The sequence below is a fragment of the Miniopterus natalensis genome, chromosome 16, assembly GCF_054644295.1.
Source record: "Miniopterus natalensis isolate mMinNat1 chromosome 16, mMinNat1.hap1, whole genome shotgun sequence".
Lineage (NCBI taxonomy): Eukaryota > Metazoa > Chordata > Mammalia > Chiroptera > Miniopteridae > Miniopterus > Miniopterus natalensis.
The window spans coordinates 19,455,021-19,471,337 of NC_142096.1; the positions used below are offsets into that span (position 1 = coordinate 19,455,021).

The 16,317-nt window shown below is 37.3% G+C and overlaps 1 protein-coding gene across 1 annotated transcript; it reads left to right on the plus strand.

Moving 5' to 3' along the window:
• Positions 1–338: 338 nt before the first annotated feature.
• Positions 339–15,273, plus strand: UBXN2B (UBX domain protein 2B). The gene is made up of 8 exons (XM_087825601.1): positions 339–365; positions 1,315–1,418; positions 3,334–3,484; positions 3,915–3,998; positions 4,808–4,917; positions 7,313–7,450; positions 11,343–11,504; positions 14,176–15,273. The coding sequence occupies exons 1-8, from the start codon at positions 339–341 to the stop codon at positions 14,336–14,338; spliced, it is 939 nt and encodes a 312-aa protein (XP_087681727.1). The 3' UTR covers positions 14,339–15,273.
• The last annotated feature ends 1,044 nt before the right edge of the window (positions 15,274–16,317 follow it).

A 16,317-nucleotide genomic window follows, 5' to 3' on the forward strand; every position in this document is an offset into this window, starting at 1 on the left:
AAGGGATAAAGTAGGAAAGGGCCATAAGTGATATGTAGATAATGCTGCAGGAAGAAAAGAAATCGTGGGGCAAATAAAACACTGATAATCATTATTAAACATTTTTTAATAATACTTCCTAGTTATAGAGCACTTGTCTTATGTTTCACATACACTGTGTATTTCATAAAACAATCCTCTAAGGTAATTTTTTAAATAGACATTTAAAGATGAGGGAACTAACTCAGAGAAATTAAAAAATGTACTCAATGTCAGATCCTAATTTAAGAGCCTAAGTTAGGACTTAATCCAGTTCTTTTAGATTACAAAGCACTTTTACAAAAATTGCTGTTAGAAATATGAAAGTTGATGTGTATGGGGCTAGGGTGAGGGTAAATATTTGGGAAAGGAAAATAAAGCCTTTCATTTTTGTTTTCTTGTGTATATTTTTTAAAAGTTGACTAGTAGAATCTTCAGAGAATTAACTTCGCCCAATTCCCTGTTCTTCTTTTCCTTCTGAGGAAAGAAGCCCTGGAGGCTTCTTGTGTTTCTAGAAGGAGCACCTTATCTGGGGTTTGGGGATGTGTTTTTTTGGTTTTGGGGGTTTTTTTCCTCCAAAGATTATGTCTATGCCAATTATAATTGAATAGCCGCAAGGGGCATTAAGGAAAGTTTTTGAGTTGTTGTCCAAAGATATCAAAAGTGGGAACAAAATAACTTAATACTGAAATATTTGGTTAATTTTTTAGAATTCCAATGTCAAGAACTTTGTTTTGTTTATTTCATTTTGAAGAGAGCTAGCCATTTATCTATAATGCATAATTCAGTAGTATTGCTTTTAAAAGTTAAAGAAACCATGTGTGTAATTGATTGTCTTTCATTTCTTACCATCTCATTCTCCTAAACTTTATGAAGCTTTTATGTCTGATAGACTTTTAAAAAGAATAATTTTGAAATTGTTCTGTGTTTGGATTTTGAAAACGTGAGCAGCTCAGTTAAATAATTTTTTACATCTGATGAAAGCAAGTTGTGAATACCTTCAACTGTTTTTAAAGGGATTGTAGAATTTAGGTTCAACTTTGAAAATGATCTTCTACCAAATACTGTTTTTGAAACTGTTGAATAGTTCTTTGAAAATAATTAAATAATTATTTTAACTTTTATTTATTCTAACATTGAAATAAGAGATGCATTGGTTTTATTATGAAAGGGAGTCATCTTCTGAAGCAGCAGCTTTTACTGTGCAATTCCAACTTACTGTTCTACTCATAATTTCTAGTGTAGAAGAGTTTCTTTCTAGTGTTAATACTGTATAATAAATCTGTTATTTTATAGCTGGCCTTGGAAGAATTGTACAAAGATGAAGTGAAATGCAAATCTTCCAAATCTGATAGACCAAAAGCTTCAGTCTTTAAAAGCCCACGAACACCACCTCAAAGGTAAGCTTTTTGCTTGTTTTTAAAAATCGTATCCCTTTTTAGTTCACTAATCCCAAATTATTTTCAGTGGCCCTGGAAATTTTTTAAAAATTTATAATTTCTTAAAATAAATATTTTTAGGTACTATTTCCAAAACTGTAGTATTCAGAAAGCTAGAAAAAACTTATGGAAACATAATCTTAAATACCTAATATTTTGGTAAACAACATAGAATTATATACTAAATAGTAATTTCCTGTGGCACAGAGGTTCTTTGTTGAGTCATAGGACTCATTGAGGTTCTGATGAAAACTACAGCTCCTCTTCCCTCAAAACAACATTTATGCACAATTTTGTCAATCGTTTTTTGTGGTTTTTTAATCCAAAGAGGCTCACAAAGCTCCTAATACTAACACTTGTCTTATGTATGGTGCCAGGTGGGTACTTGAAATATTAGGGGATCACTTTGTAAAGTATATGATTGTCTAACCACTATGCTGTATACCTGAACTAATACAGAATAGTATTGAATATAAACTGTAATTTAAAATAAAATTTAAAAGGGAGAGAAGAAAAAAGAGCCAGTTATGGCAGCATGTGGACCCTCGGTAGAAGCTCGGCAGGAAGGCTTCCGTTGGCTCCCGCTCTGGGTAACCTGGGCCTCGGTGTGCTCCCCAGAGCTCTAGCAGGATGGGGGCAACCCTACCTCCACTTCGCACCCACCCTCAGCTGCTGTGAGTGAGCCAGCCTTTTGTTAGCTTATATGAGTGGGTTCCGCTTACTGGTGTCCACGTGTTCTCCAGGTGGATTCTTCCTTCACTTACCGTGAATTGAGAGCTGGCCTGCCCTTCCCTCTTTCTGTTCAGTTTTGCACATACTATTTTGGAGAAAGTGTTGAGGGTAACCTCCATTGTTTGTCTCCGGTGCTGATATAATTTGCCCACTTTCTTTTGTTTTGTGAGTCAGTTCAATGCAAATTTGAAACTGGTTTGGAAGGAATGGGTAGTTAAAAACATGAGCTCTGATTGCCATCTTATACTGGAAGTCTCCACATTGATATTTTATTGGTTACATTTTCTTTTATTCTTGATTGAAAAGAAATCTTAAAAGATAAAATAAGATGCTAATGTAAAGACAATTTTTATGTTCCTAAAGACCATTATGAACATTGGAGTGAGTAGAAATCAGTTTCTACATAGTTACTACACTGAAAAACTTGTTTGTGGTCTAAATTATTTTACCTTTAACACAGAGGATTATAATTTTTCAGTCCAGAAAACTGAGTAGTAAACCCGCTATGTGAGCTCTGCAGTCTAGATTTAGGTGTTCATACTCTCTGAATGTAGAGGTCTCTGCACTAACTAGGTCACTATAGAGTGTGGATTCCTCAGGGAAGAGACTTAGCTTCTGAGTGTTAACCTCCCCCCCACTTCCACACACTCCAAGAGTGTATTTGATAAGTGATTGCAGAGGGTAAGGGAGGAAAAAACGAACCAGTTTTCATGCCACATGCTGAGCTTGCTACTAGAATCTCTGCAAACTCCACAAGAAACTATATGAGCTGTTCACTACTTAATTCCTTAATCCTGTTTTAAAAATTTAATATTTCTACAGAAGGCATACAAATTATTATTATTTTTTTTAAATATATCTTTATTGATTTCAGAGAGAGGAAAGGAGAGGGAGAGAGGGAGATAGAAACATCAATGATTTGAGAGTCATTGATCGGCTGCAGCCCACAACCCGGGCATGTGCCCTGACTGGGAATCGAACCCCGATCACCTGGATCCTAGGTCGACCCTCAACCGCTGATCCACGCCCGGCCGGGCCAAATTATTATTTTTACACTAAAGTTATTTTCTAAGATGGTGTAGCTTTTTTAAAGTAATTTATGTCAGTATTCTAAGTTTTTATTCATGAACTGTAATGTTTAAAGGTTCTATTCAAGTGAGCATGAATATGGTGGATTGCATCTAGTTCGACCTTCAAGTGGGAAAATTGTGAATGAACTTTTCAAAGAGGCAAAGGAGCATGGGGCTGTCCCTCTGCATGAAGCCACAAGAGCTTCAGGTGATGACAAATCTAAGGTAAATGCTCAATTTCAAAACTATGCTACTTATATATTTGATCTCCTCTATAGTTTTCTTTTTAAATTGGTTTTAGAGGGAGGGGAAGGGAAGAGAAAGAAAGAGAGAGGGACATTGATCAGTTACCTCCCATATGAGCCCCAACCTGGGATCAAACCCACAACCTGGGTTTGTGCCCTGGCTAAAAATGGACTTGAGACCTTTTGGTGTACGGGACGACACTCCAACCAATTGAGCCATAATTTCTTACTTGAATACACTTCTCTGTAATAACATAAGACTTTAATGTTAATATAACATTTTCCTGGAAAATACAAACCAGTTTGACTAATTACAGTTAATCTAGTTTTAATGTACTTAATACACATTATTGTAATATTTTGCTTCATAAGCCTTAGTGAATTTTTAGCTCACTTGCTGTGTATCTTAGTCATTTACAGGTGGAGGATACCGATTGGGTAATTCCATTTGTAAGCAGTCTGAATACATCTATGGAGAAAATCAGCTGCAAGATGTAGGTACAGTAAGCAAAGTGAAAAATTATAGATACTTGCTTCTAGTTACTACTGTTTGTTTTAAAATTAAAAATTGGCAATATAAATATCATCTGTTTGTTTTCTTAATTTGAGAAAACAGGGATTAAAAGGCCTAATGTATAAGTTTTCAGTCTCAAATTTTATATTTTGTATCCCAAATGTGTCTTGCTCTTAGAGATACATAACTGTTGAATGTATAATTCACTGTAAAATGAGCTTACATATATATGATAACGATTATTTTAAATGGTATACTGCCATGATATAGAATGAACTGAGTTGTAAATATAACAACACCTAAAATCATTATTTCTGTTACCTTTTGAAACTTTGGGGCTATAACTTCATTTTATACATGTGTGCTTTAGCCTTGGAGAGTCACTGGAAATTCTGTCTTGCCCCTTGGAATGGATATTTAAGTTCTGTAGCAGAAAATATGGGCACAGAAGAAGGGTGGATGTAGTGTGACAACTGGATGCTTTCATTGCTTTCATTTTCTCAATGAACTAGCATAATTGTACTTTGAGGACAGGGCCCAGGTGTGGGACCTGTGGGACCCTTGGTATTTCAGCCATTGTCCATTTGTTATGCTATACAGATCTGCTTAGCAAACACACATGGTTTCACTTATGTCTTTATTTTAACTGTGAATAAGAATAGTACAAATAACTCCATATTTTGAATTAAGTAAATGATTTCATATGTTGTGAAATATCACATTTAAAATTTAAAATTGTTTGATGCAGATGGATTTTTGTATTTATTTTTATTTTTCTGTGCTCAAAAGGTTCAGATTTTGCTTAAATTGTGGAGCAATGGTTTCAGTTTAGATGACGGAGAGTTGAGACCTTACAATGACCCAGCAAATGCTCAGTTTCTGGAGTCTGTTAAAAGAGGGTAAGCTGTATTACTTGTGTTCTATTTGTTACTTAGGGTGGGACTTCAGTGAATGCTCAGTTTTTGGAGTCTGTTTGAAAGAGAGTAAGCTGCATTATCTGTGTTCTATTTGTTACTTAGGTTGGGACTTTTTTTTTTTAGTAGAATGCTGTTCAGTAAGGCACTACTGGTTTTTAAGAGTCATATTATGGAAATGGTTCCTGGGGGAAGGATATTTTTAAGTATATAAAAGACATATTGTCTGTAAGTTACTGGTTTTCACCTGTGGGGGTGGGAAGGCAGTAAGACATTGGTCCCTTTAAAAATCTGATAAAGCTATGGTCCGAATTCTTAAGAAAAAACATCTCAATGTAATAAATCAGTGAATTGATTAGCATGTAGTTGCCCATCCACTAAGCCCTCTCCTGCTTACTGTTGACAGGGTGACTCTCATTGCATGTATGCCTGAAATTCAGCAACTTATATTAGAAATCTTTTAAAGTGGCATTACTGCTGGCAGAAGATTTCAAAAGGTTAGTTTGAAGTTATAATTTATGAAAGTAAACCGATATGCAGTACTCTGACCCGTTTAAAGAACATAACTCTCTAGCCCTTCTTGCCGAAGGATACGATATTTTACTGAGATGTTGGTGATGAACTGGGAGATTTAAGTAGCAGTGAAGGGACTGGAGTAGGAGGTTATGCTCCACCCAGGAATTGAAGGTGGGGCTTCTGCAAGTGATGAAATATGTCCAAGGAGAGTGGCTGAAGTGGAGTGGAGATAAAATTCATTGGAGTTGAGGTAGTGAAGGAACTCTGGAGAAAAGGTATTTTGCAACACTAATTAGCATGAATTTTGAATTTGAATTAATCAAAGATAATGTCAGAATACCAAGAAAAGGCAAGAAATGCTGTAAGGGGTTTACTGAAGTCATTGAGAAAGGTGGGAGGGAGGCTATCCTGGGAGACGCAGTATGTATATGGTGAGTGGTAAATACAAGGATATAATAGTTTAAGTCTATGCTTTGGGCTTGGAACGCTGCAGTCACTGGGAAGAGTGGGGAGTGACTGAGTAGGAAAAGTGTTCATCTGCTAAGTGAAGATCAACAGTACTGTTGAAATTGATGCTTATTTCAAGATAGTAGAAAAGAACATATTAATGAATGTGCTATAATATAGATCAAAACTAATTTGTTAAATGAAAAATAATCTATGAACTTCGTATATCACATAATCATGATATACTAAATTATTTTTAAATTTGAACCATACCATATCCTCAAACAAATTATGATCAAGAACAGTTTTAGAAAAGACTCCTTGAAAACTATGATTGATGTCAGATAGTGATTGTCAACTATGTAATCGTTGTCCCCCTTTTATAACAAATACTTTGTAACACCATCTTCACTATCTTCAAAGAAAAACTCATAAATAATATAACCTATCTATGCATATTATTTCCAAAAAATTAATGTAAATTTTATCTTAAAAATATTGAGAGAATAAAGGAATTTATCATAATATTATACATATTTCAATTTCTGTGGCCACACCAGAGGATATAACAAAGCAGCCAGATAGTTTGCACCTGTGTGCAATCTAGCACTTCTCATATAAATGTGACAGACACAAAAACTGAACAATGAGGAATGTGAAGTTGGCAACTTAATTACAATAAGTGGCAATGTGATCAGGGATTGGTAAAGTTCCAAACAAGACAAAGGTGCAGTCTTCCCTCAGTTTATATGGAAGATGGAAATTTCAAAGCATATTAATACAGTGCCAAAAAAACCCAGTTTTTGAATTTTTGCTTATATGTAAGACAGAGCCTGACCCTTGGATTTTAGACTGAGACATTATAAACAGTGTCGTTCGACATCATGTGACTCTCTGGCAAGGCATTCAGTGGTTCTGTGGAGCCCAAGACAAGTCTTCATTGTGAGAGATGACTCCCCCTGGCCAGAGCATCGTTCATCCCCCACCCTGACTGAGCCACAGCACTCAGGAGCCACACAACAATCAAAACACCCCTTTCATTTTGAAAAACTTCCTCCAGGAGTTTGGAAAGAAATATCTACATTAACTGTTCTGTCCTCATAGGAATTTTCTAGTGTTAATTTAGGTAAGAATTGCAGTCGTACAATTTTTCAGAAGCACTCCAAGATCACTATGACAACAAAAAAATCCTTATGTTGAGAATCACTGAGAAATAATGTGATACAACTTTAAGAAAGAATTATCTCCAGAAATATCTGTAGATAAAGAAATAGCAGTCATCACAGAAATTTTATATTATAGTTTATGCAAAAACTGTGGCTTTCCAGTGTAGCTCACAACTTGATTATATTAATCTCATTAGTATAGATTCATTTTTTTCAAAAGTTAACTAAAACCTTTTTCCCCTTTTTAAAAGAGAAATTCCCCCGGAGCTTCAGCGACTGGTTCGTGGCGGCCAAGTGGACTTGGATATGGAGGACCATCAGGACCAGGAGTACATCAAGCCCAGACTGAGGTTCAAGGCTTTTAGTGGAGAAGGACAGAAACTGGGAAGGTAGAGCTCTAAAATGAGAAAAATACTTGTCTTTGTTCAACATGAATTTCCTCTGAGTGTAACAAAATCAAAACAACCTAGAAAGGAAAAGCTAAGACCTTGCCAATGGAATTAGACATGCAAATCTGGTGATAATATTAGTAGCTAACACTTAGGTAGCAGTTACCACATTCCTGGCCTTCTAAGCACTTTGCATACCTTAACTCACTTAATCTTCACAGCAGCTCTTTCTGTAGATCCCGTGGCTCCTCCATTTGCAGATGCAGTATTTGCCCAGATTGATTGAGCCGGGAATTAATCTGCATATTCAAACTAGGCACTCTGGCTCCAGAGTCTGTGCTTTTACCACTAGGCCCTCTTGCCTCTTTCTGATTACGTGAATTGAAAGGGGATATTGGAAAGGGTTTTCAATTAGATAAAACAGTAGATACCTTAGATCCTAGCTTTAAGCATGCCTGTCTGCCACTAAGCTCTTACAGCAAGAGCATTGTGCTTAAGTTAGTTGTTTTCAATACATTTTAAACAGCCAAACTCTTAAGTTATAGAAGCCCAATATACAAAGCACATAGAAAACCTGAGCTCCTCTGGTTGCAGGAGAAGGAGGAATCGTCTCCGAGATATTTCCAAAGAACCCCTAGGACTTATACCATGCACAGTGGTTTCTAAACTGTGCTTGGCAAATGTATGGGTGGGCCCCTTTATAATAGCATGGCTTGAAAGACTTCATAAATCTTGTCAAATAAGTTGGTAAAAGTTACCCCCTATTTGTCCACACATCATCACTACAGATGTCCTGTGGAATTGCAACATTCGCCACGTGTCCCATGTACCCTTTTGTGCATGTTTTGTTCCTTTTCACATGATTTCTTCCCTTCCAGGTTCTTTTCATTTGCCTTGTACACACTGGTTCTCTGTTCCCCTCTCCTCAAAATAGGAAAGAATTCAGTATCAGCTCTTTACCCTTGTCTTTCATAACTCAAGTGTCCATTTCTATGTCCTTTCTGCTCGTTATTGGAGAAAAACACACCTCATCTCCCCCTCCTTGCTAGTGGAAGTGGAGTTCTTGGGGTACCACTGGAATAAGCATTTCCAGAGGCCCCCCACAGGAGGATGAGATGTGGTAAAAAGCAGTATTTCCATGAAATTACACCCCTGGGTTTCCAAAGTCCCATTTCCCTTAACCTAGTCATAGAAGTGTAGGTGGGGTTTCAGTAGAGCTAAAATCAGAGCCAGTGTCCAGAGATTCCATCCATGTTGAAGTTGGGTGCAGTTCAGCATCAGGCTAGTTGCAGTCCATTAGTCCATTGGGTGTAGGGGTCTGCATGGCCATGGGCCACGCTGAATAATGCCAGGAAGCCAAGTGTGAGCCATGAGCCAAGCATGCCTCCAACTCGTTTGTAACAAGAAGAGCTACGTAGCTTCCACTTCCAGTGCTTACTTTCACCATTTGTTTGCTCAGTTGATAGTGGAATCATATAAAATCCTACCTGCAGGGGAGTCTGAGAAATGTAGTCTAGAATTTTCAGCTTCTGATGTGTAGGAAATTTAGCATTTTGAGCTGTGTAATGCACATGAATCCAAATATTGAATAGTTGAATATATATATTCTAGGGAAGTGAAGGATTGCATAGAACATTTTAGAAGATTTTACATTAAGAAATATATTTAGGCCCTGGACAGGTAGCTCAGTTGGTTAGAGCGTTGTCCTGATTTGCCAAGGTTGCGGTTTCGAGCCCCAGTCAGGGCACATACAAGAAGCAACCAATGAATGCCTAAATAAGTGGAACAATAAATAAATGCCTCTCTTTCTTCCCTCCCTCCCACTTTCCCTCCTCTGTCTTGCTCCCATGTTCTCTAAAATCATTTTAAAAAAATCAATAAATATAAAAGAAATGTATTGAAATATAAAAGTTCTCACAGTTTAGAAAGTAACTTTTTAAAATGACTAATTTCCCAAGAGTTCCAGACAGCTATTTACTGAACAGAGAAATAATTAAAAAGAAGCAAAAAAAAAAAAAAGGGAAATAATTCCATTGTCCTCCCTAGCTGGCAGTCTAATTGCAAACAGAGCATTACATAGATAGAAACTAACCTAATCTTTTATTGTGACATACAAATAATTATGGCTTAAACCTAAACATAATAAAAAACATTAACCAGTACCTTCAGGTAATAAATCAGGAGCACAAATCATAAATGTAACTGCAACTTTGCAATGGTAGAACAAAACGTATTATTAATAAAAATAAGCTTAGTAGCTAGAGTAGATCAGGGCAAGCAGAAGGCCTAGAAAATCACAGAATCATTTTTGATAGGCAGGGCTAACAAACAGACATTCAGTGCAGGCTTTAGAGCTGGTGTATATGAAGGTAAAATCATGATGCGACGCAAATCTCTCTCTCTCTACTCATGAACAGTCATTGCCTATTTGTCAGACTGTTCAATTCAAAAGATTCTCTTTGCTACTCTCATTCATTCCAGCCACTATAGCTGAGATTTGACTTCATCTTGGTCCCTGGACCTTGAGGGCTGTTTTCTCTAAAATCTAACAGCCCCTTCTTTCCTTCCTTTTCTTATGCCAGCGGTTCTGCAGCCCCCTTGCCTTACTGTACAGCCATGGGATTTGCCTGCCCTTATGCTGTTCAGTGCTGCTGGGGACGTCTGCACATCTGTGCTGGGTAGACAAGCTGCACCTCTCCCATTGTCCAAGAACATTCCCATACACTCCCTGCTTTCCCTAAGCCTCCCGTCCTCCCCCTCCCATCTCAGCACATGTCTTTGCCTCCAGCTTCACTGAGAAAATAGAGCCTGATAAGAGTTAACTTTCTTAATATGTTGCCCTTAACCTCTAAGCTTATTAAATTCATCCTTACCTCCCCCTTTTAAGTCTGAAGATGTTTCTCCTTCTGTCTGAGGGAATTACTGTGCTTACAACCTACATCCTTTCCTCTGGTTTGCCTAGAAACCTTGTTATATCAATTAACTTCCCTATTTTTTTTTTTTAATTTCTTCTTAATGTAATACTTCAAACATACAAACAATATATTATAATGTCAGTATTGTTTGATCAGTTGAATGATAGAAGAAAGTTTCAAGAGCCAAATCGGTGAGACTTTGAAGGCTAAATACTAAGTTAACATAACTTTTTAAAATATTTAATGTTAAATTAATAATTTACGATATGTGCAAAAATAGCTGGCACCTGTTGATACACTGTTCTAGTACTCACTGGTACAGGCACACCTTGTTTTATTGCACTTTAGTTTATTGTGTTTCATAGATGTTGCATTTTTTTTTTTACAAACTAAAGGTAAGACCCTTCACCAGCCAAAAGATTATGACTTGCTTTATTGTGATTCTCTCTTTATTTTGGTGGTCTGGAACCAAACCTGAATATCTTTGAGGTATGCCTGTATAACATTCCTTCATAACCTAACATTCCCCCATTTTATAAATGATGGAACTGGGATTCAAAGAGATTAATTTATCCAATGAACGTAGATGAGATTTGAAAGCACATCTGTCTGTGCTGTTAGTCATTCTTTGATGTTAACTCAAAAGTGCTCAGATTTCTGACTAGAGGCTGGTGTGTGCTAAACAGTTTCATGAAATTTCAAAGAGAAAAGGAAGGAAAGAATACAGATAGGCTTTTGAAAGAGATTGGATAAACTAAATCAAAATCATAGTATCCAAAATAACTGTAATATCATGAAAGAGGTTGTAAGAAGTATAGGAGACCAAAGGGAGCCATGTTCTTGCTAGTCCAGAAGCCCGAGTAGGGGATAGCTCGAGAGTCAGGGGCAGGTTTAAGTGGTTATTCGACTGTCTGCAGTTTGTCAGATGTCTTATGTGCTTGGATTCGTGTTCTAATTCATTCATTGTTCTTTCACAGCCTTACACCTGAGATTGTCAGTACACCTTCCTCCCCAGAAGAGGAGGATAAGTCAATACTTAATGCAGTTGTTCCGATTGATGATTCAGTGCCAACAACAAAAATTCAGATCAGGCTGGCAGATGGGAGTCGTTTGATACAAAGATTCAATAGTACACACAGGTAAGCTTCTAGTTTGCTCTCACACACACACGGTTACTTATCTATGCAAAACTGTGTAACGCGAGCAATGAAGAACATGAAATTCTTTAGATTTGTAGTAAGTTTTTGACAAAAGAAAAAAAACTTTAAAAGGGTAATAGCTATATGTAAGAAGATGAAATACTGGATAATTAAAATCCTTCGTAAACTTCAAATACTAATGCAAATCCAGATATTACTCAAAAAAACAAAATTGTTAAAAGCTGCAGTTTTGCAGTGTTACTAAAACCATGTGAAGTGGAATCAGTATTAATTTAATAGTCAAACCTTATTTGGACTTTACTCAAAAATTTATGGTAATACTGATCAGGATTAACTTATATAGCAAACTCTTCATAATATAAATTTGTGTAAAGTTTGTGCTATTGTTAGGTACTTCAAATAAACCATTTTAAATGCCATTGTAATATTCACACGTACGTGGACATTTGTGCTAATAAGATACTATTTTTGTTTATTGTTTCCCTCTGAGGTACACATTTATCATCTTAGTTGAGTTGCTATGTATATGTGAAAAGAATTTTTTACCTTAAATCATTTTTTATTCCTCAGTTACAATTAATGTACAATATTATATTAGTTTTAGGTGTACAACTCACTGATTAGACATTATATAACTTAATAAGTGATCATCCTGATAAATCTCGTACCCAGCTGACACCATACATAGTTATTAGAATATTATTGACTATATTCCTTATGCTGTACTTTACATCTCCATGACTATCTTGTAACTACTAATTTGTACTTCTTAATCCCTCCACCTTTTGTAGCCATCTCTCCTTCCATCTGGCAACTGTCAAAATGTTTGCTGCATCTGTGCATCTGTTCCTGTTCTGCTTGTTCATGTTTTTTAGGTTCAGTTGTTGATGGATATGTATGTATTACCATTTTATTGTTCATATTTTTTATCTTTTTTTTCTTCTTCTTCTTCTTAAAGAAGATCCTTTATTTGAGAGATTTTAGGAATGTCTGAAGCATGAGCCAAGCCAGGCTGTTTGTATGGAAAAGCCACTGGAAACGGCTTGGGTGGGCCTGCAGATTGGGTGAGGCGGATCTCAGGAAATCACCAGGGCAGAACTAATAGTGGTAGCCAGGTTGGTGGAGACTCAGACATGATGTCTACCTGTCGCCCTGCCAGCTCTGTGTGGGGAAGGCTCAGAAAAGGAACAATGGCCTCTGCCAGCACTTCTGTCTGGGGGAAAACTACCCCTCCAGCTCTATCCCCTGTCACCACCCCACCCCATGTCAGACAATTCAGTTCTTCCCTGTATGTCCCTGGTACCTTTTCAGCTGCTGCCCCAGTGCTGGAGCTCAGAGGAAATGAGTCCAAGTGAGCCCATGTGTGGGCCCTTTAAGAGCAACTGCCTGGGGCCCTGGCCGGGTAGGTCAGGTGGCTAGAACCTCGTCCCCATACACTAAGGTTGTGAGTTGAGTCCTCCGCCAGGGCACATCCAAGAATCCACCAATGAATACATAAATAAGTAGAACACAAATTGATGTTTCTCTCTTTCTCTTGCAAATCAATAAAAAAAAATAAATAAATAAAAAAGAGGAACTACCTGGGATTCCTGAAGCCCTCTGTCTCACTCATCCACAGTCCCCACTGGTTTTTATAGCCAGAAATTATGAGGACTTCTTTTCCTGGCACTGGAACCCTGGGCTGGGGGCCCTGGTGTGGGGCTGGGACTCCTCGCTCCTCAGGGGGGACCTCCGCAGCCGAGATATCCCTCCCAGTTTTTCCCCCCATAATTTCTATTTTTTGTTTATTTTACAATGTACTTTCCCTCCCAGTTTTTATCCATGTGAGACCAGCCCGTTCTTCGTCTCCATCCCTCCTGCCAGTCTTGATGTGGCTTCTTCTTTATATTCTCAGTTGTAGGACTCCTGTTCAGCCAAATTTCAGACGGTTCTGAATGATGGTTTTTCTGTAGCTTAGTTGTAGTTTTTTTGTAGTTGTAGTATAATGCAAGTACGGCATTTACTGACGCCACCATCTTTACCAGAAGCCCTATGTGAATGTAATTTTAAAAAATTATTGCCCAGCCAGTGTGGCTGAGTGGTTGAGCATCGACCTGTGATCCAGGAGATCATGGTTCGATTCCTGGACCATGCCTGGGTTGCGGGCTCAATCCCCAGTGCAGGAAGCAGCCAATGAATGACTCTCTCATCATCGATGTTGCCATCTCTCTCTCCCTCTCCCCTCTTCTCTCTGAAATCAATTTTAAAATTTTTTAAAAATTATTCTTATGACTTCACTTTTATAGTTTCAGACTCACTTTGACACAGGCGAATTTGAGGTACCTTTTTCTGGGCCGTGTGCTGCTAAAAAGTGGGGCCTGCACTTTCATTGTAATAACATGGTTGGCATTTATTTCATGCATAACTCATCTGAAGATTGTCTCTGTTTTACAATAAAAGTAGATACTAGATACACTCTAAAGTTAATCCTCACATTCTATCTTAAGGCTAAGATAAATCCATCCATTGAAATAATGTAAGTTAAAGAAAGCTACAACACATTTAAATAAGGATTAGAGTTGTATAATTTTAATTATTATCTAATTTTAGCCAAAAGCTTACATAGCAATAAAACTTCTGTATCACAAATTATTTTTATCTTATTTCTCAGGATCCTGGATATTCGGGACTTCATTGTACAGTCCCGCCCTGAATTTGCAACTCTGGACTTTATTCTTGTGACTTCATTTCCAAACAAAGAGCTAACAGATGAAAGCCTGACACTACAAGAAGCAGGTATTCTTAACACTGTGATTCTCCAGCAACTGAAATAATACTGCTCCTCTTCATGCAGTAACACATAGGAGAGATAATGTGCCATATTAATAAAGAAAACTTACGTATAAAAATACCAAATTGTTTTTATCATTTATACAGATACATTTTGGTTTTATTCTTATGCTGTCCTCCAGTCTTAGTATAGACGAATTTGGACTAGGAGTAGGTCTTGAGATAAATATGTTTGAGTTTTTAGTTGTAGGGCTGGTTTATGTTGGTAACTTTTAAATATCCAGACAAACCAATTTGTTACATGCTCAGAGTTAATGTAACATTAGCTGGCAGAAAAAAATGAATGAAACCCCATTTTGATAAATTTGATAAAACTGTAGTAAAGTTTCTTGATGCTGCATTGATCAAGAGCCATTAAGGAATCTCCTGATCAAATATTTTGAAAATGTATCTGTAATATATACTAAAGAGTATCTGTATTCTGATTTTGAAATGCTTTAATCATGTGATGATTATTTCTCCTATTAAGATATTGTACATCCTTTTTACTTACTGATTTTGCTATATTACTGTATCAGAAATACAGTTCAACCTTGTATTTTATGGAACTATGAACACCATGAACTTGAAACAAACATAAAGGTCAGCAGTTCTAGAGATGTGGTAAACAGCATTTTAAACAGAGGAGTCACAACCCTTCCCAGAGCCTGCCTTGATCACATTCATTTATTCACTCAACACATTTTTCTAGGGGGCCCACTACAAATACTAAACGCTTGTTCTAAGTGTCAAAACCAGAGTGTATTCTACTCCAGCACAAAACAAGAGTGGAAATATAGGAATGTCATTTCTGTCAGGCCGACTGTGTCTAAAGAATGACCAGCAGGAAGGTTCGCATTCTGCTGAAGTCAGGTCTTTCCTGAGTGGGGCAGGCACCTAGGAATGATAGAAAAGCTTGTTCTTCTTCCCAGACACCATTCATCCTGGTTAGTTTTCTGTTGCTGCTATAACAAATTACACAAACCTGGTGGCTAGTAACAGCAGAGATTTATAATCTTCTAATTCTATAGGTTAAATTAGTCTCACTGGGCTAGAGTCAGGTACTCACAGGAATGCATTCCTTGCAGGAGACTCTGGGAGAAGCATTTCCTGACCTTTTCAGCTTCTAGAGGCCATTTTCATTCCTTAGCCTGTGGCCCTCTGTTCCCATCTTCAAAGCCAGCAACGTATCTTTCTGACCCTTCTTTGTCATCACATTTCTGTGACAACAGCCAGGAAACGTTTTCTGCTTTCAAGGACTCATGTGAATAGATTGGGTCCACTAGGTAATCCAGGCTTATCTCCTCATAAGGTCTGTAGTAACCTTAACCATATCTTTAAAGTCCCTTTTGCTGTGTAAAGTAGCACATCACAGGTATCTTCTGGAGGCTCCAGCTAGTAGAGGCCACTGGCATCCTCTCATTTATGGCTGTATCCCTCCAGTCTCTGCTTCTGTTTTTATGTCTTTTACTACCAATTCTAATTCCGCTTTTCTCTTACAAGGATCCTTGTGATTACATTTCATTTACCTAGATATTCTAGTATAATCTCATCTCAAAATGCTTAATATAATCACATTTGCAAAATGCACTGATTTGGGGATTAAAACATGAGCATTTTGGAGGACCATTCTATTTCCACAGGTTACTTCTGCCTCAAAAATTCACATCCATCCCAAATAAAATCACCATTCAGAGGTGCTCAAAAGTCTCAAACCATTAAAGTATTAACTTCAAATGCAGTATCTTATCTGAGTCTCACCCACTGAAAAATCTCAAATCTCATTTAAATTATCTAAATCACGTATGAAAAAGAACCTGGGTGTGATTCCTGAAACATAGTTTCTGTCTACCTGTGAACCTAGAACCAGTTATCTTCTCCCAAATATGAAGGTAGGACAGGCATAGAATAACAGAGTTACATTCCTGTTCAAAAAATCAGAAAATGGAATAAAAAAAGAAGATCCACCAGTGCCAAGCAATTT